Source organism: Dipodomys merriami, unplaced genomic scaffold (assembly GCF_024711535.1).
Source record: "Dipodomys merriami isolate MVZ:Mamm:240054 unplaced genomic scaffold, mDipMer1.0.p SCAF_11, whole genome shotgun sequence".
In the NCBI taxonomy this organism is placed as follows: Eukaryota; Metazoa; Chordata; class Mammalia; order Rodentia; family Heteromyidae; genus Dipodomys; species Dipodomys merriami.
This window is the reverse complement of record NW_027202382.1, coordinates 41,997,683-42,024,234: the sequence shown is the minus strand read 5'-3', so window position 1 is coordinate 42,024,234 and position 26,552 is coordinate 41,997,683. Positions and strand designations below refer to the sequence as shown.

The following is a 26,552-nucleotide window of genomic DNA, read 5'->3' as shown; positions in this document are numbered from 1 at the left end:
CACACACACACACACACACACACACACACACACACACACACACACACACACACACACACACACACCTTTTTTTTTTTTTTTTTTGCCAGTCCTGGGGCTTGAACTCAGGGCTTGGGTACTGTCCCTGAGCTTCTTTTGCTCAAGGCTAGTGCTTTACCACTTGAACCACAACGTTACTTCTGGCCTTTTTCTGTTTATGTGGTACTGAGGAATCAAACCCAGGACTTCATGCATGCTAGGCAAGCACTCCACCACTAAGCCACATTCCCAGCCCTTTTTGTGCCAAATAAGGACTTGAACTCAGGACATTAAGCTCCTGCTTGGCTTTTTTGTTCATGGCTGGCACTCTACCAATTGAGCCACATGTCCACTTCTGGTTTTTTGGCTGGTTAATGGAGATAAGAGTCTTACAAATTTGTCTGTCAGGCTGGCTTCAAACTGTGATCCTAGGATCTCAACCTCCTGAGTAGCTAGGATTACAAGCATGAGCTACTGCCACCACACTATTTATTTATTTATTTAATTTATTTATTTAGTTAGTCAGTTAGTTAGTTAGTTAGTTAGTTGGTCATGGAGCCTGAACTCTGGGCCTGGGCACTGTCCCTCAGTTCTTCAGCTCAAGGCAAGCGTTCTACCATTTGAGCCACATCGCCACTTCCAGCCTTTTCTGCTTATATGGTGTTGAGGAATCAAACCCAGGGCATCATGCGTGCAAGGCAAGCACTCTACCACTGAGCCACCTTCCCAGCCCCACCAAACATTTTTATAGTTTCATATTTCTAGTGGTTTTCAGTGCTTTCATTTGTTTTAGTTCTGGGAATCCAATCCAGAACCTCAAGCATGCCAGGCAAATGTTCAACTACTGAGCTACATCCCAGCACTATCTGTAGCTACATTTTTTTAATATTAAAAAATAATACAATACATTTTACTTAACCTAACATCAAATCATAGTATGTAATTAAATTAGATTAGAAAGATGTGAGACATCTTAAGGGTTTTTTTTTGTGTATACTCTGAAATTTGGAATGTATTTTATACAAAACACATCTCAATTTGGACTACTTGTATTTCAAGTGCTAAAAGTCACGTGTTGTTATCATACTGAACAGTACAGATCTAGGGCAAAAAATACTAAAGACATTTAGAAAAATACAGCTGAACTTAACACATAATTAGACTGTAACTCACTTAGTAAATATGTGCTGAGTATGCCAAGCACTAGGGATGGTGCTAAGACCTGTGAGATCTTTTATAATGGAGGAGTGATCAGAAAAAGCCACTTGTACAAATGCTATTTAAGATGGGCCCAATAGAACAAGTAAAGGTTAGCTAGATCTATAAGGGTGTGATGGTACTGCAGGGAAACTACTCAGCAAAGGGATTCATGTGTACAAAAAGATAAAAATGTCCAAGTCAGAAAGGCAAGATGTACTCACAAAGAAAGTGTACTCACAAAGTGGAGACCAGGCATGAAGAACAGAGGACACACCAGGCTGTCATCTAAGAAGAAATAAAACTGAGATGGCCTCATGAGCCATTTCAACTCAGTAAGAAAGGAACAATCATTAAACAGATGTTGCTTAGGGAATTTGAGTAAATAGTAGTTAGACTCTTTGTTCACAGCATACCCTGAAATAACCTCTAAAAGAAAAATGTCTAAATGCAAGTCAGATATTGTAGTTCACTACTAAAACTTTTATATATATATCTAAAAAATGGCTGTGATGAAAAAGAAAATCATGAAAAATATAACATACAAGGCAGAGAAGACTTATAAATCAATGAAAACCAAATATAACTATTGAAAACTCAGCAAATAATATGAGCAGGTGCTTTGAAACCATTTTAAAAAATAGCCTTTAAACAGAAAACAATACATAACTACTTTATCAGTAAATAAAAATTAACACGAGACACAGTCCTTCTTTCTCAAATTGGCAAAACTTACAAACTGCAACCAGCTGTCTTCTAACACAGGTCAGATGTACCTACTCAATAGAGCTTTTCCAGGACACAAGGTTTCTGAATAGCAATTTGGGGGATGAAAGGGTGAACGGAAGGTAGGCTTGGGCTTTCCAAAGGTGTGGAGTCCTGGTCAAAGAACAGCAAGAAAGTTTTCTGAAACAGGAGGTAAAACTGAAAATGGAATCCATTGAGGCCTACTTGCCTGTGAGTGGCCCTTTATCTTCTCAGAAGTAGAGAAATATACTTGAAAGAAAATCACTAACAAGAAAAACAGCAAACCACGATTAACACTTAAGAGGGATTCCATTTTTCTGCAAAATGAGAAGGGAAGTGCTTTGCTCTCTTCTCCCCTTCATTAACACTTCCTTCCACAGCAACAATGAGATTAAGACTTTCCTTGAGCTGTGAACAAGCAACACTCTTGAATAAGAAGCTTCTGAAAAACTGGCAAATTTACAGTTCATCCAGTTCTAGGCACATTACCAGGCTAAAGAAAACAAAAGGCATAATTAATTAATCACAAGTTCTCCACACAATGACCAATGGTCCCAGGATAGAAGGGGTCAGACCTTTCATAGAAATGTTCCAATGCAATCTTCCACTCCTGTGAATTGGCAGTTTCTCTATGGGCTGAGTACTCACTGGCTTCTGTAAGGTCTTGGATCTCTCCCCATAAAGCATGGAATGCCAGGCTCACATGTATCTTATGTCAATTTTTAAATTAATTTAAAGTAAAAATTATTCAGATCATGCAGAAAAATATAAAAAAATAGCAAAACTGTTTCCTCTTCCCAAGATAATTACTGGTAGTAATTTTGCAGTGATGGTCTAGAGAAATTTTAAACATGTATCAGCATAAAATGTTCTGCTCTTAAGAAAGTATTTAAGGGCTGGGAAGGTGGCTCAGTGGTAGAGCGCTTGCCTTGCATGCCTGAGGCCCTGGGTTCTATTCTTCAGCACCACATAAGCAAAAAGAAAAAATCTGGAAGTGGCGCTGTGGCTCAAGTGATAGAGCGTTAGCCTTGAGCTGAAGAGCTGAGGGACAGCGCCCAGGCCCAGAGTTCAGGCCCCACGACCGGATTCCCCCCCCCCCCAAAAAAAAGAAACAAAAAAGTATTTAAGCCATCCAGAGTGGCTCACACCTATAATCCTAGCTATGTGAGGAGTTGGAAATTGAGTAGATTACTGTTCAAGACCAGCCAGGCAAAAAGTTAATAATACTCCCCCATCTCAACCAATAGCTGGGCATGGTAGGTAACATCTTATATCCTAAGTTCCTGGAGGCTTAAAACAGGCAGTCTAGGCTGCCCCTGTATAAATGAGAGATCCAATACCAAAAATAACTAAAGCAAAAAAGAATGAAGGGGCATGGCTCAAACAGCAGAGCACAGCTTATTAGCAAGATACTAAGAAAAACCACCACCAAAATGAGTATTTCATATACCTTAAAATCTCCCCATAACAGCACATACTGATGATCACATTTTTTTCTTATTTAATAGCATTCCATGACCACACTGTATTTAGCCAATCTCAACGAACCCCCCAAAACAGGAGGTAGTTTAAACAACCACTGCAAATACAGAATGGTTTATGATATTACACATATCTTCTGTAACTTCTGACAAAGAAACTGGAAGGATTTTTACTTCAATAGGTAATGCCAAACTATCCGCTAGGAGATGGCATCAATTCTCCCTTCACTCAGCACAGCAGCACTATGGCCAGCAGTGGGCAGAGAACTGTTTCACCTTTGCTAAACCCATAGGTGGGAAATGGTACAATATTGTTTTGGCATGCATGTGCCTATTAATAAATGAGGTTGCTAGGCATCAATGGCTCACGCCTATAATCCTAGCTACTTGGAGGCTGAGATCTGAGGGCTATAGCTTGAAGCCAGCCTTGGTAGAAAAGTTGGGACTCTTATCTCCAATTAACCACAAGAAGCTGGAAGTGGAGTTGTGGCTCAAGTGGTACAGAGTGCTAACCTTGAGCACAAAAGCTTAGGGACAGTGCCTACACCCTGAGTTCAAGCCCCAGGACCTTCAATAAATAAATAAATGAGGTTGATATATTTTTTCATGTTTAATGGCAATCTAACTTTGCCTTTGCCTATTTTTATCTTGTGTCCTTATTTGCCTTTTTATTGAATTGTCAGAGGTCTTTGAAATTAGGGAAATTAGCCTTTTGTCACATGTGCTACGGTATGAGGTTTCACTTCAATTACTAAATTGCACATTAACTGGAACTTCAATTATTTTTCCTATACTTATATATGAAATACTCAGAGTCAGTCTTTTTCACGCACAAAACCAGAGAGAATAAGAATATGAATAAAGGCCCCAGTCTTGTAGTTTGATACAGCTTAATGCAGTTGCCTCTCAACTTAGAGAGATAAGGGAACAGAATTCATTTTTGAAAATGCAGAGTAGTTTTTTATGTAGATTAAGTTTGCAGCTGCTTCAGAAAGCAATAATGAATTTGATTATTCCACTAACTAAAAACATTAAAATTAGTATTCTTTAATTTAGTAGATTAATCACAGGTTTTTCCATCACACCACACTAGAAAAAAATAAAAACATACGCCTAGACATTTAGAACCCTACACACATACATCACAAATACTTTAGTGTGTGTGTGTGTGTGTGTGTGTGTGTAAAGTTACAGTACCATTCTATTGTGTGTGTGTGTGTGTGTAAAGTTACAGTACCATTCTATTGTGTGTGTGTGTGTGTGTGTGTGTGTCTGTGTGTGTGTGTTGTACAGAGGTTTAAACTCAGGATCTTGTGCTTTCTAGGCAGGTACTCAACCACTTAAGCCTCTCCACCAACCCCTTTTTTACTTTAGTTATTTCCCATGATCTTTCTGCCTATACCTCCTGAGTGGCTGGGATTATAGACATGTACCCCCACAGCAAACTAGTTGGTTACTAACTTTTTGGTTGGCCTCAAACCCTGATTATCCTGATCTTCACCTTTACAGTAGCTGGAATTACAGGTGGGTGTCACCACACCAAGACATTTAAACAATATTTAGTTTTGCTTATAAAAACTATGCTCAGTATAAAATACTTTAGAAATTAGCTGTGGCTCAGAGTGGTAGAGCACCAGCCATGTGCACAAAAGCTCAGTGACAGTGCCCAGGGCCCCACAATCAACAAAAAAAATTTTTTTTAATAAATAAAGTACTTCTTTCAAAAACCACATATGAAGAGGAATTAGTTGAAACAGTCTGTTGGTTCCTCAATTTTCACAGGCCTCTTTTGACCAAAGACAAACTAATTGCTCTTTCAACCTCTTTAACCTCTTACTTGAAAATTCTTTCTTCTTCTGCAGTGCTAGAACCTAGTGCAGTATAACTTAGGGCCTCTGTATCTTAGGCAAGTACTCTGACACTAAGCCATACCCATCCAGAATTCTTAAGTTTCTCACACAGAAAGAGAACCACGTCAAACCCAAGGAGACAACTTCACTGTAGCATCTGCCACAGACACTAGCACCCCTCAGCAGGCTCAGTAACTGTAAAAGGGGGTGCTCTCTCTTTCTACTGGGAAACTCCTTCCTTAGCACCATCATCAGCAACCAACAGATTCAGAATGCTTGATACATGCTAGGCATCATATGACATAATCACTTACCATGCATTATTTCCCTGAATCTTCTTACACTTTCCTCATGAGGCAGGCACTATTTTAGAGATGAGGAAACAGAGAGTACAAGAAACTGACTTTTCAGGATTGTTCTAATGTCTCCTTTTTAGATCCCTGCACTATAACCCCCTATACTGTTTTATTTTGCCTATGGGAAAACGCCAAGGCCAGTGCAGGAAGAGAAGAAGCTGAGGAAAAGGTAGAAGGAAAAGAATGCTTGCTATAGGTTTTTCTCTTGCCCCAGGGAGGTGAAATGAAGAAATCATGAATACAGCTTGTGACAAGGCAATTTCAGATCTATGAGTTAGCTACAGCACCCTCTTGCTACATCTAAATCATCTCTATAGACTAGGTATAGCAGTATATGCCTGTAATTCCAGCACTATGGAGACAGAAAGATTTTGAGTTCAAGGTCACTCTAGGTTACATAGTGATAGGGGACCCTGTTCCCTGTAGGGTGAACAAATGTAGCAGTGGTACTCACTTGAGGTACAACTTGAGGGTAAGGACAAGAGGGGAAAAACTGGCAGTGAGGAAAGAGGTGTCACTGTCCGAAAAGAAATGTACTCAATATCTCAATATCTGACTTACATAACTCTAGCCCTTCTGTATATCACCTTTATAATAAGGATTTTTTTAATGTTTTAAAGAATATCACAGCATGCCTGTAATCCTAGATACTCAGGAGACTGAGATCTGAGTGTCGTGGTTCAAAGCCAGCCCAAGAAGAAAAGTCCTCATAAGACTTTTACTTGCAATTACCCACTCAAAAACCAGAAGTAGAGTGGTGGCTCAAAGTGGTAGTGTGCTGGTCCTGAGCAAAAGAACTTAAGAACAGAGCCAAGGCCTTGAGTTCAAGCTTCACAACCACCACCACCACCATATGTGTATGTGTGTGTGTGTGTGTGTAGCGCACACGCCACACACACACCACCACCACCACCACCACCACCACCACCACCACCTGTAGAGGTAAGGGCAATAAGCAGAAAAGCACCCCAAATGGGCCCTCTTGCTTAAAAGTGCATTATGCCTTCCACAGCTTTGATCCCTTTGCCCCTCCTCATTTTACCAGCATTACATAAAAAGCAATCTTTGCACACTAAAGCCTCAACTAATTAGAAACCACAGAACTAGGGCTCATGTAAGTGGCCCTTTGGTGTTTCAAGGTACAAGACCCAGAGAACAGATGCTGCCAAGAAGACACAAGGTTCAGCCCAAGTTCAACAGAATTCAAAGCAGCACTGAATAAGGTGTTCAAAAAGCAAGAGTAAGTTGAGGGGAACCCAGGATTGAGCAAGTAGTGAGAAAGCCAAGTCTGATGACACCAGGGGTCAGCAGGTCTGGAAGCCAAATCACAGAGGTGAGCTCAGGGTAAGGCCAGCAGCTTCGGTAAGAAGATGAATGCTGAGTGGCAGAACACTGAGAAAGGAAATCACTCTGGCAGCACTGTGGTAAGTCACAGGAGGAGGGAGAATGATCGATAGATCAAGGAGCCTGCCTGGACTCCTCCCACAGGTCTGAAGAATTTTCTGGGCTAGGGGTGCAGGAAAAGAAAACAAACACAAGGCCTAATGCAAGACCAGATGCCAAAAGGCTTACAAGGACCCACCATGAACATCATTGTGAAGTAGGACAAGTCAATGTCCTGAAATGCCACATTTAAGGAAATGCTTGGAACTTGGGTTCCAAGGCTCCCCAAAAGGAAAATATTTACCTAGAGTGGCTTTGGAGAGACAGGGAAAGCACTCAACCATTACCCAACAGACAAGGCTGAGCTCCAGAAGAGACACCAGTGACTAGAGCTTGTTTTTCCTTCATCCCATACTCCTGCTGGGTTTAAGCAAAGTCAGTGACTGCCCTTATAAAATGATGATACTGCAGTTACTAAATTAAAAGGTCTGATGTGTGGAAAAGACAGCTTCCTTCCCACATTTTCAGAGTGGCTGCATGTTTAACAGTGTCTTAAAAATATCGAGAAATATATTCAGGGCCCTGTTGTTTGCTAAAACTAGTATCTTGTTTTCTTAAACTAGTATCTTGGAAAGATTTGCTATCACCGAAAAACAACTAATAGAAAAAAATGGGTAAGTTCATTTATACTGATGTAAAGGCCTTTCCAAGCCTGGCATAAATTCCAGAAGCCACAAAGATAAATAAATGCACTTGTCAGCATAAAAGTGTATGACAAAAAGCACACATCTTGCTGGGCACTGGTAGCTCACACCTATAATGCTAGCTACTCAGGAGGCTAAGATCTGAGGATCCTGGTCCAAAGCTAGCCCAGGAAGGAAGGTCTGTGAAACTCTGATCTTCAATTAACCACCAAAAAGCTCAAGTGGTAGAGCACCATTAGGGACAGTGCCTCAGCCCTGAGTTCAAGCCCCAGGTCACACACACACACACACACACACACACACACACACACACACACGCACGCACGCACGCACACACACACACACACACACGACATGTTGAGGAAGAAAATGCATGGACATGTTGAGGAGAAAAATGCATACATACTTGACTGGAAGCTACTTTACAAATTCTTCTCACTCATAGCTAGTACTTTACGATTAGAGACATGGCTTTAGTTGCATCTTTTTGTTGGTTAGTTGGAGACATTGTCAGACCTGGCTTTTCTGGAACATGGTTCCAAATTATTTTAGTTTATAAATCAAATTGGGCTAACATAAATTCTACTGGACAATGAGTAAAGGCTATAGAGTTCAAAACAAATAGAAGAAAAAAAAAAAGAGGTGGGCACCGGTGGCTCACGCCTGTAATCCTAGCTTCTCAGGAGGCTGAGGTCTGAGGATCACAGTTCAAAGCCAGCCCGGGCAGGAAAGTCCATGAGACTCTTATCTCCAATAAACCACTAGAAAACTGGAAGAGGCGCTGTGGCTCAAGCGCTCACCTTGAGCTGAAGAGCTGAGGGACAGCGCCCAGGCCCAGAATTCAAGCCCTATGACCAACCAAAAAAAAAAAAAGACCATAAAAAAGATGTTCTAACTTTATTTGTGATTAAAGATATCTGACTCATGTAAGAGAGAGTAAGAGAAAGAGAGAGAATGCACATGAGCTGGGCACTGGTGGCTCATGCCTGTAATCCTAGCTACTCAGAAGACTGAGATCTGAGGATCTTAGTTAGACACCAACCTGGGCAGGAAAGTCCATGAGACTCTTATCTCCACTTAATCAGAGAAAAAGCCAGAAATGGCACTGTTGCTCAAGTGGTAGAGCACCTATCTTGAACAAAAAAAGGAGCTGGGAGAAAAAGTATAGGCCCAAGTTTGGCAAAAAAAAAAGATACTTTTTTTTTCCTTTTTTGGTGCTAGGGATATCAAACTCAAGGACTGGCACATGCCAAGGACTTTACCACTGAGCTACAACCTCTGTAAGGTAGTTTCCATTGTAAAACCATCAGATTTGTACATATTTTTAAAGAGCTGATAGACATAATCATAAGGGATAATTTAGTAATATCCATCAAAATGTACAAGGAATTTATCTTCCTGTAGGTTTACAAGCAGAGCCTAAAAATTGAGATAACAAAAAAATATAGTACTTAACACAATTTATATCAGGAAGAGGTGGTCAGGGAGACACGGCTCAAGTGATGAGTGCTTGCCTACCAGGCTGAAAGCACTGAGTTCAAACCCCAGACATGAATAAAGAAAAAAAAAGTATGCCAGGATAACATAGGTAACAACGATGTCTATTAAAGCATTTTTCTTTGCTATAGCCAAGAAGAGACTCCAAAAACCGACTAGATAAAACAAAACAACAAACCCTGGGTGACATAGTTCATCTATAGTCCCAGCTATTTGGGAGGCTAAATGCAGGAGGTCATTTGAGCCCAAGAGTGAGGCCATCCAGGGCAACACAGCAAGACTAGGTCTCAAAAACAAAAACAAAGTAAATCTACAATAAAACACCTGAAGCTTTAAAAAAAAAAAAAGCTTTTTAATATAGAAAGAGCTCTAAGATTTAGCTAAGAATAGCCAAGAAATAGAACAATGTATACATATATGTGATGTCCTTAATGCACATTTCTCAAAAGAATAACTACACATCCAGGTGCTGATGGCTCATACCTGTAATCCTATCTACTCAAGAAGCTGAGATCTGAAGACCACAGTTTGAAGCCAAGTCCAGGCAGGAAAGTCAGTTGGGACTCCTCTCTAATTAACCAGCAAAAAAACAGAAGTGAGCTGTGGCTGAAGTGGTAGAGCGATAGCCTTGAGCACAAAAGCTCAGAACCTGAGTCAAGAATCCATTCAAAACTTTTTTGTTATTGTTGTTGATCAACAGGAGGTGGCTTGATCTCGGCTTGGGCACAGTCCCTGTACTCTTCAGCTCAAGGCTAGCGCTCTACCACTTGAGCCACAGTGCCACTTCCAGTTTTCTGGTGGTTAATGGGAGGTAAGAGCTTCAGGGATTGTCCTGCCTGGGCTGGCTTTGAACCACAATCCTCAGATCTCAGTCTGAGTAGCTAGGATTACAGCACCTAGCTCATTTATAATTTTTGACTACTCAAAAACTTAACTACTAATATAACCTGGTGCTATCTGATAGCTTTGTCAATAGCATCAACAATCAACCAACACTTATTTGGTTTCTTATGTGTATTTTGTATACTGAAAAACACAAAAGAGACTCAAGAGATAACTTTTTACTGACACATGAAACTTACTGGAGAGATGTGGAGATGATAAGCGCACAGGGATTTGAAGAAGATGCTCCAACATCTGAACTCACCACAATAGCAATAGGAGGTAGCTTCAAAATTATTTCAGCTGCAACTATACTAGGTACTACAGTGTGTGATCTATTCAGCTTGATTCAACATTGTCTTCATACCTTTAAGTTTGTTTACATTTCTCTCAAATGCAAATGGCATCATGTATATCTGTACATTTTGATTACTTTTAACTTTATATAATAAATGTGTGTATACTTATGGTAATAAATAATAAAATAGACAATCATCTGTATTTATTTATTCATTCATGACATTCTTTTTCTTAAAGTTTTCCATATTTCTAGGCTCATGGTTTCTGATGTTTTGTAAATCATTGCAAAGAAGAAAGAAAATATAGTCCATGTAGATGCACAAATGCAATTCTAATCCATGTTGTTCCCAGGTCAAGTGCTTGCATTTCAGTATCCATTCTGAGAGGAATGCCATATTGTTAGCACCATCACTCTTTGGAAGAAGGACTCATGATCAAGAAGAAGAAAAGAAATAAGACTTTAAGTCCTTTCAGCTTTTTTAAAATCATATTGCTGCATTACTCTCACTCGAAGATTTGCTGTTCTTGTTTTTTTGTGCAGTTCTGGAGCTTGAACTCAGATCTGGGTGCTGTCCCTGAGCTTCTTTTTTAAGTCTGGAGCGCTACCTACCACTTGAGCCACAACTCCACTTCCGGCTTTTTTTGGTGGTTAGGTGGAGATAAAAGTCTTATAGACTTTCCTCCCCAGACTAGATTCAAACCGCAATCCTCATCTCTCAGCCTCTTGAGTAGTTAGGATTACATATGTGAGCCACCAGCACTCCAGACTAATGGAAGTTATCCCCCTCACCCAGGGCAGGAGGGGGGAGAGGTTGTTTTTTAAAGACAAGTGGGCTTATACCTAAAAATACATAATTTTAAGTTAAAAAATATAGAGAAAGATGGGCTGAAAATCGATAATTATTATATTAAGAAGACAATTACAGAGGCAGAAACAAAGAACTATGAGTAACTATGACAGTACTGGTTACTTTTGACCAAAAACATTTTTCAAAAATTCAAAACAGAATGAAGAAAAAATTGTGGTGTAAGATATTTTTGAACATGTCCTTGTATTTCAAAAGGGCAGACATAACACTTCAGGCAGAAGAAATGGCAGAAGCTGAGGTCAGGCCAATGAGGCCTGGAGTGCAGCAAGCTGTAAGAGTGGACAAGACCCTGGAGCCCAGAGGCACATGGAGGCAGACCACAGCATGGAGGCCCTGGAACACACTTGAAAATGGAATTCTGGGGGTAGCTACTGTGAACATGACTCCAAAGAAAGATTCAACATGACTTATAAAATTCGCAATGACACCTACTTTGGGGTGTAAGTTAGTTCAGTTAGGATAAGACAAACTGAGTTTTAGGTTGCTAGCTGGGGGCAGGAGAAATAGGGTGGAAGGAAAAAAGAAAAAAACACTGAGTGGGGAGTTATCAAGAACTGTCCTGAGAGCCTCAACATAAGATGAGAATACTCAGACAACATGGAAAAGGAGTGAGAACAAAACATGAAGTACTACAACATAGTAGCTGGTGAAAGAGGCAACATTCATACCTGGTTTTCACCTAAAACAGCATTTCCAGTGATTAGTATGCATAAGTATAATTTGGCCCCACATTCTGTTAAATGAGGAAAGTGAAAAATGAAAACTAATAACATCCTCTCATACTGTTCATCTGTAATGCAGAAAACTTACAGATGAGGAGACTTTGTTTTGTTTTGATTTGTCGGTTGTGGGGCTTGAACTCTGGATCTGGGCTCTGTCCCTGACCTCTTCAGTTGAAGGCTAGAGCCACAGCGCCACTTCTGGATTTTTTTTTAAATTTTTATTTTTTGGTGGTTTATTAGAGAGTCTCACAGACTTTCCTGCCTGAGCTGGCTTTGAACCACGATCCTCAGCTCTCAGCCTCCTGAGTTGCTAAGATTACAGGCATGAGCCACCAGCACCCGGAAAGACTTTCTTTTTTATAGCTTTTTTTTCTTTTTCCCAGAGCTGAGGACTGAATTCAGGGCCTTGCACTAAATCTCCAACCCTAAGACTTTCTTTTTGAAGGGGCAAATACTTAGGTTTGAACTCAAGTGTCCCTTGCTTGCCAGACTGACACTCTACCACTTGAGCCACACCTCCAGCTTAAACTTTTATTTTAGAAATGGAGTCTTTCTGCCCAGTCTGGCCTAGAACCACAATCCTCCAGATTTAAGCCTGAGAAACTAGGATTATATAGGCATCCGTCAGATAAGGGGATTCTAAAATAGGCAGAACAGGCTGGGAAGGTGGCTCAGTGGTAGAGCGCTTGCCTTGCATGCATGAGGCCCTGGGTTCAATTCCTCAGCACCACATAAGCAAAAAGAAAAAAGCCAGAAGTGGCGCTATGGCTCAAGTGGTAGAGCGCCAGCCTTGAGCTGAAGAGCTGAGGGACAGTGCCCAGGCCCAGAGTTCAGGCCCCACGACCGGACCCCCCAAAAAAAAAAAAAATAAATAAAATAAAATAAAATAGGCAGAACACCTGAGTGGGTCTTGAAATTCCTTTTATAATCCCTTTTTCTTGGATAAAACCTGAGAACCACTTCCTCATTATGACAAGCAGAAATAAAACAAAGAGTAAAGACTAAGCAATTGATAGCTGACCCTGTTAAGCCTAGCTACTCAGAAGGCTGAGGATCATGGTTCAAAGTCAACTCCAGCAAGAAAGTCTGTGAGACTCTTCCATCAGTTAACTAACAAAAAGCAGGAAGTAGTGTTGTGGTCAAGTGGCAGAATATCAACCTTGAATGAAAAGCTAAGGGTCAGTGCCTAGGCCTATAGTTCAAGCCCCAGTACTGGCAAAGATAGATAGATAGATAGACAGACAGACAGACTGACTGACTCAAGATAGACTGACTCATTCAGCCATTGGAGCTGTACTCATTTTGCAAATATGTGAACTGCAGAGCTTTCCCACAGATGAGTTCTCTGAGGGCAGGTACTAAGTGTGGGTCAGCTAATATAACCTAAACCAAGTGACCCAAAACCAATGGACCACCCCTTACAGCTGCACTCTCAGCTCTCAGCTTTTCCTGAAGACCCCCCCCTTCCCCACCAAGTTGCAGGCCAGTCTGTGGCAGGAAGCAAAATCTAGCAAGGTGTCTTATTCCCACCTAACCTAGAAACACTCTAACACACATCACAAGATGCTACACTTCTGTAAAAATACCCAGTTACACATCCAAGAAAGGAAAATAAGGTTACTAATTTGGAAGTTGCTTGAGGGACCCCTCATTCTCAGTCAAGATGCTCATGATTCCTAACTCAGATTTGCACCTGCCAGCTTCACTCTCTGACACCTGAGACACACAACTCAAATGAGGCTTTCTTCATCCAATGCTGAAGATAACTCATTTTCACTCTTAAAGATTGAGGCAATGAAGATGAAAAGCATGGTAACAGCAGTAACAACCACATAAAAATAACTTTTCTAGATATTTCTGCCTGGGTCTAGATCAAAACTAAAACGGAGCTGTCATGAGCTACAATCTAATCCTTTGGAAAGCAGCAGCAGCCGCTGAATAGCACCAAGGCTGCACAAAACATTCTGGTGCTGATCAAACCCAACACTAAGGGAAAAAGAAAAAGGAAAAAAAAAAAAAAAAGAAAGAAAATGGCATTCTGTGATGGATATTCATGAAGCACTCATCCTAATTTAAAGGAAAACAAGTTTAGAGTTCTTACTGCATTAATTCATGTGAGCCTGAGAGAACATTTTTATCCAAACTGTTACATTTCCGACCAAGGCGTTAACATTCTCCAGGTCTGCTCAGTTACACTAATTCTGAGAGAGTGTGATCTGTCTTAGTCAACGCAAGCATAAGAGGCTGCTTCGGAGAGGAATGGCCTCTTTAACTTTCCTGGCAAGAGAAGGATTAACAGCGATTGAGCTCCTACTGTGTACAGTATGCTAAACTCACTCTTTATTTGCATACTAAATCTCTGTAATTACACAAGACAGATGTCGCAATTATTCCCATTGTGCAGATGAGGAAAAGATCTCAGACTAAGAAACTTTTCCTTGAGGTTTCTCAGCTAATGACTAGCTAGGCCAGTACTTGTACCTACATTTGTTACTCTCCAGTAAGAACTTTACCTCCTATGAAAATAAGACTTTATGCCCACTGAGGAGATTCAGTGTTACTACTAGTGCTGGATTCTTACTAATTAATTTGAAGTGGAAAGAGAATTCCCATTTAAGGATATACTACAGGAATAATGTCAGTCTGGGTCTAACATGGTGATAATTAAGAGGGTCACTGTATGCTATATTTCAAGTGGCATGTAGCCATTTGTCTGTGAAATGTCTGGCCCTTTTACTCTGTCAGTGAAGTAGCCCCCAAAATGTCTCAATTCTATTTATTTTTTTGAGGCAGGGTCTTCCTATGTTACCCAGCTGGCCCCAAAGACCTGGGCTCAATCAATCTCCAGCCACAGCCTCTTGAGTACCCTCGGTGGGACTATAGACTTGCAGTATCACACACCTGGTTACATGTTTCAAATTCTAACCATGAATTGAAATGATTTGTTTTAAATAAAAGAACATTCTTTCTTAGGGCAAGACCTCAATGTAAAAATATTAAGGAGTAGCATCTTATCTGCTTACTGCTGGCATTTCAGGGGTATTAGGCCTGAAAAATACATTATGTTCTGCCTTTTATAAGCAAAGGATGAGAAAAGCTCACCTTGAATTGCATTCTTCCATGAGGTTTTCCATGCCATCAACATCAACGTGAAAATAACCATTAGAAATTTAACTGCATTCAGTTGATGACCTTCACTAAGCTAAATGCTGCAGTTTGTCAGCTACAAAACATTAAATGCACACAGTTAAGTCTGAAAAACATTAAGCAGAATTTAAACTAAAGTAACATGAAAATTAATGGGGATAAAACACAATGATGGCATTCTAGATTCATGACACAGACTTTTTTGACAAGTGGAAGGCAAGTAGGATACAGAGGCATGCAGAACACTTCTTAATAGATATTCACAGACAGCAGAGTCCGGCAGCCTATCACTGCTCCACCTCCATAAATTTACTCCTACTAATTAAATATATTAAGAAATTACTGGGTGCTACAAAATGCTACCACCTTTGCACACCATTTTCACTTAAAAACCTCTAACAGTCCTATGAAATGGGCTTTTATTTTTCTATACACTACAAATAGAAAGGCTCAGAATTTGGGAAATTGCTCAAGTTCAGAGTCAGGAAGTAGCCTTGCTAAGATTCAAATTGAGGACTGACTCCAAGAACTGAGGTTCTTTTCCTACAACTTCCGAATGAAGAATTACAGTACATTTTTCTTTTCCCATAATCTGTAGTAAACATGTTAATGTTTCAAAGATTAATTTTGTGCATTCCACAGCTTAAAAATGAAAGATGAAAGCATTCACCTCAAATGGCAGCATCAAATTTCAGTTATATAGGACAGAGAAGACTGATAACTAGTAATCGGTTCTCCTTAAAAAAAAAAAAGTCAATTTATGGGGTGAAAAAGTTGTTTACTAACAAAACTCAGTAAGCATTTAAGTGCCCATTCTAAAAGTCTAGCTCTAGTATTAGGCACCAGAAGGGATGAGACCATTAAGCTTCAGTGTCCTATCCAGTTAGCCCAAGAACAAACACAGTGACCCAAGGAAGCAGTGCTGAATCCTGTGCCACCAAGGCCTAGGGGCAGAGCCCTAGGGAACACCCGGCTGGGGGAAGTATGTTTTCAGCAGGAGCTTGAAGGAGTGCAATAGAGATTTTGCACTGAAAGCCCAGCAGCAATTGTAACCTGGCAGAGATGGAATGGCCAGGAATAAGGATTGGGGACAGGAGGGAATAAGAGAAGCCTTGAAAAGGGCAGATGGTGGCTGGGTAAAACATAGCAGGCAGGAGAGTACCACTCAGGTGTGAATAATTGTCTGACACTCTGGCCTCCTATCTGATCTTCTGGTCTCAGGCCTCTCACTTGAGCCGCCAGCACAAGAACCAACCCTAGTCTCTGGTCACTTACCTACCTATGCTTCACTTTTTAGGAAAGTTTCAACTTTGGCCTAGTGTTCAAGTTCTTTCAGTAACTAGCCCCAACCAATCTTTCCTCTTTTCCCCCTCCAGTATGAACCCTTCTCTGCCAGGAAGTTGGTTTAGTCACTAACTCCACAGGATCACTGGGATCCTGACTCCTATTTTCCTATGTGAATCCTACTCATCCTTTTAACACCCAGATCAAATCCTGACCCTCATAAAGCCGTCCTGACCACTGTGCCTATGTGACCTCTGCTTACAACTTTGTCTCATCAAAATTACCTTTTCACTGAGTAATAATATCCAACCTCTACAGTAAAAACTGCATGTGCTTTCAACTACTCTCCTCCACCACAGAGAACAACATCTTGACATTTAATAAGAAAGCACCCAACTATTTTTTGACTTCCTATAGTAAATTTGGCGTTAGCATAAAGGAAGGATGGGGGAGGGGGAAGCCTCTGGAGTCAGAAACCAGCTAAGAAACTGTTGCAATAATCCAGATGTGAGGCAAAGAAGGCCTGCACTGGGGAACAAAGAGGAATATGGGCAAATATAAACAACAAAATGCTTGCTTATAAGAGCTCTATAGGATGTGAATAATGAAAACTAGGGACAGCAGTCAGGGGTGAAAGCTGGTTAAGGCTAGGTTTAGAAACGCTTCTTGGGGTCCTTTTCAAGCCAGTCTGAAGCAAGATGCATTAACTGGCTACGAAGTCTACATTTGGAAAGGAAAAAAAAAAAAGTCTTCAGTGAAACTGTCCAGCATGTTGACCCAAGGACAGCCAGCATGGTGGAGCCTGAAGTCTTTCGGGCACTTCATCTAAACCCTCAGTTCTCACAGGGAGAAACTGAGGCCCAGAGCGGAAAAGGCGTGCTCGATGCCTCAAGTCAGGGCGTCCCAGACCAGTGCCATTTGGCTTAGAAAGGCAAGGTTTACAGCTGCAGCCCGGCCCGCCCTCCACAACCGCAGGACTCGCCTAAGCGCGAGGGTGACCCCGGAGACCTCCCGGGCCCAGCACGGCGCGCCTCGGCCGCCCGTTTACCTGGAGAAAGGCGGTGGCAGGAGGCTCAGGGTCCTTGGCGGCCACCCACAGGGCCGAGCCCCGGCCGGGCCTGGCTCTCCAGGGGCCTCAACCACCCAGCCTCCAGTTGGCACCAGGGACGAAAGTCCGGACCGCCGCGGGTGCTGGAGCCACCTGGGCGGAGGCTGAGGAGCCCAGGCAGCCGCCGGGGGGCTACTGACGACCCTGCCGGCGGCGCCCGGACCTCAGAGCCCAGCCCCAGCGGCCCCCGGGGGCGCATACCTAGCCCAAGCAGGTGCCCGAGCCTCCGGACCCGTCCAGGCCTTGGCTCGGGCCGGCCTGCCCGGAGACTGACCGGGCGCGCAGACGCCCGCCCCGCCGCGCCCTGAGGGAGCCGGACAGCGGCCCGGGCGCTGCCCCCGATCCTGCCGACTCCGCCCGCAACTCGCCCGCTGCCCGGCGCCCCCGGCCCGCGCGCCTCACCTGTCCAGAGCGCCGCGCTCACATCGCCCGCCCGCGGCGACCCCTCCGCCGCCGCCGCCGCCGCCGCCACCGCCGCCGCCGCCGCCGCCGGCGCCAGGCCCGTCCCCGCCGCTCCGGCTGCCGCCCCTGCCCGCACCCCCCGCCCCCGGAAGCAATTCAAATCCCCGCCCCCTGAGTGCCCGCGCTTCCGGGCAAGAGCAGGAGCGAGTCGAGAGCGCGGCGGCTGGTCTGAGCCTCTCCTTTCTGTCAGGATGCCCCCGGATCCTCTACGACTCCGGGTGTGACAGGCCGGTGGGCCGCCTCGGCCTCCACTCCGAATCTGGACTCCAGGAGCAGCGACAGATCGCTGCCAGCCGCCCTCCTCGGCGCCCCCTGCCGGCCAGAGGAGGGCCCAGCAGCGGGGCGCTCTCGGGGCTTCCGGAGCCAACGGGGTGGGAGCCCAGGGCCTCGGGCCGCCTGACCCCGGCCTCCCAGCCCCACCCGGCCAGGCCCGTTCCAGCCGTGCCTTCTCAGCCCCTCACTCCCCAGCCTTTCAGGGGGCTACCTTGTCCCCGGGCCGGTGCCGGCCGTTGCATGCTGGCCGAACAGCGGAAGGCAGTGAGGTTAGGCTGCTAGGCACGGATTCGGGACCTGCCCCACCCAATCACTCACCCACCACCCTGGAGGGGTCTTTTCCTTCCTCAAAACAGATCTTGCACTTGGGCCTCAAAAACTGTGCATTCCCAAACTCTTGTGTGGGAGTCTCACCTGTAGGTATTTACTTACAGCTTAGGACGAATTTACCACTTTTTGAAAGTCTCTGGACAGCTGAGTAGTTGGGGCAGAGTTTGCTTTTCTTTTTCTGACTTTGTAGCAAAAATAAACAAGGAATCAAAAGTACTGGTTTAGCCTGCACCGGTGGCTCACACCTGTAATCCTAACTACTCAGGTGGCTCAGAGTCTCATGGACTCTGGGCCGGCTTTGAACCGTGATCTCCAATTAACCACTCAGAAAAAGCCGGAAGAGGTGCTGTGGCTCAAGTGCTGAGCAAAAGCAGCTCAGGGACAGCAACTAGGCCCTGTGTTCAGGCCAAAAACAAAACCTCTCTTCAAGATGGAAGACTTTCTGATGCCATGTCATCCTTCGCAAACAGAAACTAACTCTCCAGGATCCAGCTCTCAATCCTTGGTCAAACTCTGTGCATAATGCCAAAAATAAGAAGTCCCTATTTTTGCAGTGCCAGGGATGGAACCCAGGACCTTTCACATGTTAGGCAAGCATCATACCACTGAGCTACATCTCCAGCCTGACCTCCTTTAATGCAACCTCTAGAGACAGCACTCTATTACTCCTGTTTTACCTAAGAGAGAACTGAGACACAAAGAGATTGAGTAAGTTACCCAAAGCCACACAGCAGGTAAATAGCAGACTTGTGGCAGATGTGGATTGACCTATTGCATATCTCTAGATCTAGACCAGGAGCTCTGCCTTCTGTCAACAGAAAGGTCTAAGCACAGGCCTTGAAATAGCCAGCCTATAACTGCAGGCTCCTGGGCAGACAGACAGTCATGCTTACTGATTGCTATTCTTCTTGAGCTGTTTTTCTTGAGATCTGTCTCTAAGAGTGAAGTCAATGAAAGGAACAGGAAAGCCTCATTTTGTCAGGCCAGGTTTCCTCCATAACACTATTTTGGTTCATATGCTCAGAGCAGTGAGTTCTTGTTCTTCTGCACACCCAGCCTTAGGCCTCATCATTTTAACTGATATTTATTACATTTTTTAGTAAGATTTGGGATCTTCTTGGCTATAGGACAGTACTTGCATGCTTGAAAGACAAAGATTAAAAGGTTAATTATTTGCCTTTTCTGTCCACTATCTCAAAGTTGTTAGCGATCTACTATTATTACTTAGCTCAAGCACACTTTGCAGTCATTTGGTTAAACCTATCAGTGTATGGGGGGTGGGGAGGGGCTGCTACCTTTTGGGAGTCTGTGGGACACAGTTGATATGAGTCTCCCTTAAACAAAAAAGTACATGAATTCCACCAAGCAATTGCCTGTGGCTCATGACTATAATCATAGGTACTCAGGAGTCTGAGATCTGGGGGTGCAGGTCTGAAGCCAGCCTAGACAGGAAAGCCTAAGACTTATCTCTAGCCACCAAAATCCAGAAGTGGACCTATGATTCAAGTGATAGAGTGCTAGCCTGAGCAAAAAGCTAAGGGACAGCACCTAGGCCTTGAGTTCAAGCTCCAATACTGGCATACACATAACACACAATTACATGAATCCATTGGCCTCTCCTTACCTGCTCCCTCACCAGGATTGTACACTGGTGTGCCTTCCACCTAGATAGAACTGTGCCAGCAGAGGGAGCCTGTCCAAGATGTTCACTGACCTAAAGAACATCCCAGTGGGTTAAGATTCTTTCCATCACAGTCTCTGTAAAGACTCATCATTCCACCTGGAGGACGAAAAAGCCCTTGGTGACCCTTCTGGCACCCACTGCCTGTGTAATGGGGACCATTTGTGGTTCATACCTCTGAGCATTTCTTGTTAAAAGATGATAAGATGCTGGGCACCAGTGGCTCATGCCTCTAATCCTAGCTACTCAGAAAGCTGAGATCTGAGAATTGCAGTTCAGTGCCATCTAGGGCAGGAAAGTTGGTGAGACTCTTACCTCCAATTAACCACCAGGAAAACAGAAGTGGTGCTGTGGCTCAAAGTGGAAGAGTGCTAGCCTTGAGCAAAAGAACTCAGATACAGTGCCCAGGCCCATCATTGACAAATAAAAAAAAAAAAATTGTGATTAGGTTGAAGGTATTATATGTGGAGTCCCCACATCCCCTAGCCAAGCCTGGCAGTAGAAAAATTATAGATAGGTGATGTGGCAGATCTCAGTTGAAACTGGGTCCAAACAGCTGGTCAGCCACCCAGGAACTATTGATCTGGAGCAAAGCACCTCATTCCCACTGAGTGCTACACTGTTCATCCGTATATCAGCAGGTAAATATAATAATGCTTCCAATATTTTTTTCAGTACTGAAGATTGAATTCAGGGTTACATGCTTGCTAGGTAAGCACTTTACCTCAGGGCTGCATTCCAGTAAATATTCTTGGCTAGCAAGAAAGCAAGGGAATGAGGATGGCCTCAAGAGCTGCCACCTACTTCCGTATAGCCATCTCATTTCCTAGAGGTGGCTTGCTCTCTTCCCCCTCCTGCCTGTCTCCCCTGTCCAGCTTTCAAGTAGACCCAGCCCTCAAATAGATCTCACCTCTCTCTGACCTGAGCCTTACTGACACCCAGGTGTTGCCTCTGGCATCTTTCCCTGCTGTAATTTTTTTTTCCTGGTCCTCTCTCTATGGTTTTGCTGCCTAGTTGCAACACTGTCCCTTGTAGTTAACTTTCCCACCACTCTGTACTTTTCCTTTGTAGTAACCACACTTGTGATTAATAAACTACTTATATAATTGTGTTTGATATCATTGTCCCCTACTACTAGCTTGTAAACTCCACAAGAGAACTTGTTTGACTTCTTCCCTGCTAATTCCCCAGCACTTAGTGCTTCATAAATATGTGCTGAATAGATAATAAGCAGCCACCTGTTTTTGCTTCTAAGTATGTTCCTGAGGGCATGGATTGTTTTATTGATCCATTTCCCCTGCAGCTTGCAGAGAACATAGTATGGAATAGTCAGCATTAATCATTTGCTGAGTGAATGAATGATTAAGGAACACCCACCTCTCTTCCCCTTTTCCCTGCACCATGCTTAAGATTCTTTTTAACTGTAAGTATCTTGCAGCTTTCCAGGCTTCATAAGAATCATAGGCAAGAAGGGTCAAAAATGCCTTCCACGTTTGAGGGATATGCTCATTTGAAAAACTGAGGATTTTGGTCATCTACACTGGCTTCCTTCCCCATCTCCTTCTTCACCTCAAGGGTGGGCAAACAGACCCATGCAGGAACACCTGCGTGTTGCTTTTTCATCAGAGCCATTAATAACAGTTTCACACTTGCACCCACACAAACTATGGTAGCTACCAGAGGAACAGCAGGCTGTGCTGCAGAAGTGATTGGAATCTAGTTGTTTTGGGTGAATCTTGAACCTTTTTAACTTTTTTCTTGCTTTTCTGAAAACAAAGACTAATGTCACTTCTTTTGCTTTAAAAACAACAACAACAAAACCACCTAGCACTTTTTTTGGTACTGGCAGTGGGGCTTGAACTCAAGGACTGGGAGCTGACCCTTAGCTTTTTGCTCAAGGCTAGCATTCTGCCACTTATGCGACAGCTCCACTTCTAGCCTTTTGGTAGTTAAATGGAGATAAGAGTCTCAGGGACTTTTGTACCTTCAAACCATGATCCTCAGATCTCACCCTTCTGAGTAGCTAGGACTACTACAGGTGTAAACTACCAGTGCCCATCCAAAAAAAAAAAAAGCATTCTTTCTTAAAATTTAAACATTTCTGGAATTCAAAGCCATCTAATGATCAAGGCCTATATTTAATCATTTAATCTTGTTGGTTGTTTTCTGTCACAAAATCCAGAATATATCTCAGAATCAATGACATTCTCAAACTGTAACATCTTAAGGTTGATTATTGCAACTCACATTGCTTTTCCTCCCAAGGAGTCAGGAGAGTGGAGACATCTGGGAACATCTAGCCTAGTTTAAAAAGGTGACTATGCTCTGTTATAAGCAGGCAGAAACCCGCTGGGCACACCCTGGATTTCTGTGAAGTGAGCAAACGGCACATGAAGGGCCTTCGTGCCGCCACATGCGTTTAATGTAAAGCCAACATTCTGTCCATCAAACTTCAGACCAGAAACACTGCTTGCCTTCCCTCAGAAGTCAGAGGGCTTTGCAGAATGACTTTGATGACCAAGGCTTTTTAAAAAGATACCCAGGAAGATGGAAGCTACCCCCACACCCCAAGTAAATTTCCCTAGAGCAAATACTTTCATTGACCTTAGACATGACTTCAGCGCTTTCTTCAGACTTGAAAGCTGTTTAAAAAGATAAGTTGTTGCATCTGATTGCTTGAAGGCCTCACTGAAGATTTCAAACATGAGGATCTAGAGAGTGGCCGGGGGGGGGGGGGGGGGAGGCCTATAATTTTCTTTCTTTTTCCCTTCTGTCTTTTATTCCTTTCCTCTTCATAACAGAATCAGAAGAGTCCCCAGGAACCTGTAGAATCATCCCAGGGAAAAGAGTCCATTTTTACTCTTTGCTTTTCCTTCCTTCCTTCCTTCCTTCCTTCCTTCCTTCCTTCCTTCCTTCCTTCCTTCCTTCCTTCCTTCCTTCCTTCCTTCCTTCCTGTCTTTAATTTTAATGAGGAGTGAGTCTAGATTGATGTCTGCATTTGTTCTCAGCCACTACCACCTTTGCTTTGGCTGAGCATGAACAGAGCTGTCAGTGCCTGATTTTTATTCTTTCCCTCTCCTATAGACCACACATATCCTCACCTTGCCAGAAATAGTAATTTAAGGGAGTCTCTGTAGGACATGTGAAGTCACCTTGCTGCCAATAAAATCCGCTGGCCATGGAACCACACTGTGCTTGCAGGAGAGCCTGTCAGGTAAATGACTGTTGTATATTTATTTATTCATTCACTAGACACTCATTAAACATTTACAAAGTGCCAAAGGTTTAGAAGAGGATGGGAGAAACACTCATACTTTTATGGAACTTACATGGCACCTTGCATTCCTAGGAAACAAGAGATTTCCCCAATGACACTGTTTTTAAATTTTTGTTTTGTTTTGTTTTGTTTCCTGTACTAGGGCTTGAACTAGGGGCTGTCCCTTAGCTTTTTTACTCAAGGATAGCACTCTACCATTTAATCCACAGCTCCATTTCTGGCTTTTTGCTGTATAATTGGAGGTAAGAGTCTCATGGACTCTTCTGCCTGGGCTGGGTTCAACCTCCATCCTCAGATCTCAGCTTCAAGAGTAGCTAGGATGACAGGCGTGAGCCACCTACTGACAGTGCTTCAATGCTAGTTTGAATTTGTGCTTTAACTTTTAGCCTTACCCTTCTATATAGACAAGAGGATTCCACAGATGCCAAGGGGCAGTGTTCCTGGCACTACCCACTTCCTGTCAATCTTCTCCCTCCCACTGACATTGATCTGGTGACTCCTGTGCCCTGGGTTCCTGTTTTGCTCTGCCCATTCCTCTTCTACTGAGCTCCTTGGGATGTGTTCACCAGTTCCTGGGGCCTCTGCTGTCTGATCTCACATCTGTAGTCTTGTTCCCCACTGCTGGCTCAGCACTTGGCTTTCCAACTCAGTGATTCCCTTACCAGATGCTTCATTTTCATGACACTTCTGATTTCATGTGATAAAAACCTTAAGACCCTGAGAAAGTGAGTCAGTGTCTGAACTTCAGTTTTCTCATCTCTGAAATGGTTATGGTAATATTATCAGCTCCCAATTATTAGGAGAATCAGGAGAGAAGTAGTTTATGGAGTCCAGTACTTAGTAGTTGAGTTGGAACTATGGCTTAGGAGAGTATGAGCACAGGCAGAAATACAGGGGGCAGCCAGGTGATGGTGGCTCAAAACCTGTAATCCTAGCTACTCAAAAGGCTGAGATTTGATGATTATGGTTCAAAGCCGGCCAAGGCAGGAAGTTCCTTGAGACTCTTATCCTCAATTAACCACCACAGAGCCAGAAGCAGAGCTGTGACTCAAGAGCACTAGTTTTGAGCACCAAAACTGAGGGACAGTGCCCAGGCCCTGAGTTCAAACCCAGAACTAAAATGTGTACACACACACACACACACACACACATACACACACACACACACACACACACACACACACACACACACACACACACACACACGCAGGGGGTAGCACAGGGTAGTGGTTCACTCAGGCTGTCTCCCACCTCCCATCTCGTCCAGGCCTCCCTTCCACCCCAATCCTGACAGGCTGTCATTTTCCACTCCCCTTTCATCAAGGAGCTTAGCCCAGTGGAATCTTTGCCTCTGGCCACTTAATGAGAAAACGCTTCCACTGATCTGCCCACACTCTCCCTCCCTCTTACCTCATTGCCTGAAGAATAATCTGCTCAAAGATGAGGCTGCTTTCTTGTCATTCAAGTAGGCTAGGATCTCAGCTTTTTTTTTCTTTTTTTGGTGGTAGGTCAAAGGGCTTGAACTTGGGGTCTGGTCACTGTCCCTAAGCTATTTTCCTCAAGGTTAGCACTCTATCATTTTGAGCCACAATTCTACTTCCAGTTTTCTGGTGGATAATTGGAGATGAGTCTCATAGGACTTTCCTGCCATGGCTGGCTTTGAACCACAATCCTCAGATCACAGCTTCCTGAGTAGCTAGGATTGCAGGCATAAGGCACCAGTACCCAGCTCAGCCCTTTATTTTATTTATTTTATTTTATTTTTTTGTGGGTCATGGGGCCTGAACTCTGGGCCTGGGCACTGTCCCTCAGCTCTTCAGCTCAAGGCTAGCACTTTACCATTTGAGCCACAGTGCCACTTCTGGCTTTTTCTGCTTATGTGGTGCTGAGGAATCGAACCCAGGACCTCATGTATGCAAGGCAAGCACTCTACCACTGAGCCACCTTCCCAGCCCTCAGCCCTTTATTTTTTAATGCCTTGGTTTGGAAAGACAGTGCTTTTGTCCTCTTGGAGAATAAGTAGCCATTTGGAAGGCCCAGCAAACCTTGGTGATCATTGCCAAATGAGTCAGAGGTTCCATCCATCCCGGGTACTCCAGTCAGCAGTCAGTCTCTCTGCCTCCTACACTTCTGGTTGGAACCAAAACACACCTGGCCTTGTTGGCAATGTATACAGAAAGTCTTTCCCTAATACCTGTCATAGTATGTTCCAGGCATTGTTATATGGGTAATCGGTACCTAGCCTCTTCCATCAGACAGGAGTCTTCTTGTGAAAACCCATTGAGTTTTCCATGCATGACTGGAACTCTTTTATGTTTGATCATACTTCAGTTACCAAAAAAAAAAAAAAGTACATATGGCCAGCAGGAAATCTTGAGGTCCAGGAATAAATTGTACAATGATAAAGCAAACTTCACACATAAATTAACTTAGAGAACAATGAAAAGCATACCCAGTCTGACTCTCCTGTGACTACAGGGCCCTAAAGGTGAACATGGAGAGGAATCCCCCAGGCTTCTTTCTTGGATCACTTTCTACACAAGAACTAGTTCTTCACCCCCCCACCCCATCCCCAATCATGACTGACCCCAGGAAGGCCAGGGGTTAGTCACTGCTAGAGTACAACTGCTAAGGGAGTCTTTAAGAGCTTGTATGCAATTGGCCCAGAGCAGAATAGAGCATATTCAGATTCAGAAGCCACCTTTCCAACCCTGCAGAACCCCTGGCAAGTGCTTTCTGATCACAGGTCAAGTTGCATCCCAGCCTTCTGTAGAATAAAAAGTTGACTTTTCATCCTACCCAAGGCAAGGGAGCTTTCTGGGGTCCAGATTTCTGAAAGGAGTGGTTTGTGATAAGAGGCTGATGGGCTGGAAGGAGAGTGAAAGATTACTCAAAGAACAAGACGAAGACTGTGTTTTCAAACTCAGCCAAGCTACTCATTTTTTTCCCTCAGTTCAAAAACAAAATACAGCCTGAATTGCCAT

The 26,552-nt window shown here is 43.5% G+C and overlaps 1 protein-coding gene across 6 annotated transcripts in view; it reads right to left on the bottom strand.

Annotated features, from left to right (window-relative positions):
* Zbtb34 (zinc finger and BTB domain containing 34) overlaps window positions 1-26,552 on the bottom strand; it is a 50,362-nt gene that overhangs the window by 11,383 nt on the left and 12,427 nt on the right. Inside the window, exons 1-2 of one of the 6 annotated variants that reach the window (XM_070013922.1) lie at window positions 17,486-17,555; window positions 15,109-15,229 (exon numbers count right to left, since the gene is read on the bottom strand). The exons of 1 other annotated variant lie outside the window; for it this stretch is intronic. In XM_070013922.1, the coding sequence (XP_069870023.1) occupies window positions 15,109-15,140 (32 nt within the window). In that variant the 5' untranslated portion in view covers window positions 15,141-15,229; window positions 17,486-17,555. Of the gene's footprint in view, window positions 1-1,439; window positions 1,500-5,607; window positions 5,657-14,107; window positions 14,127-15,108; window positions 15,230-17,485; window positions 17,556-17,947; window positions 17,991-26,552 lie in introns of those variants that run through there. 4 more of the 6 variants (XM_070013956.1, XM_070013947.1, XM_070013939.1 and 1 more) reach the window with 4 other exon arrangements.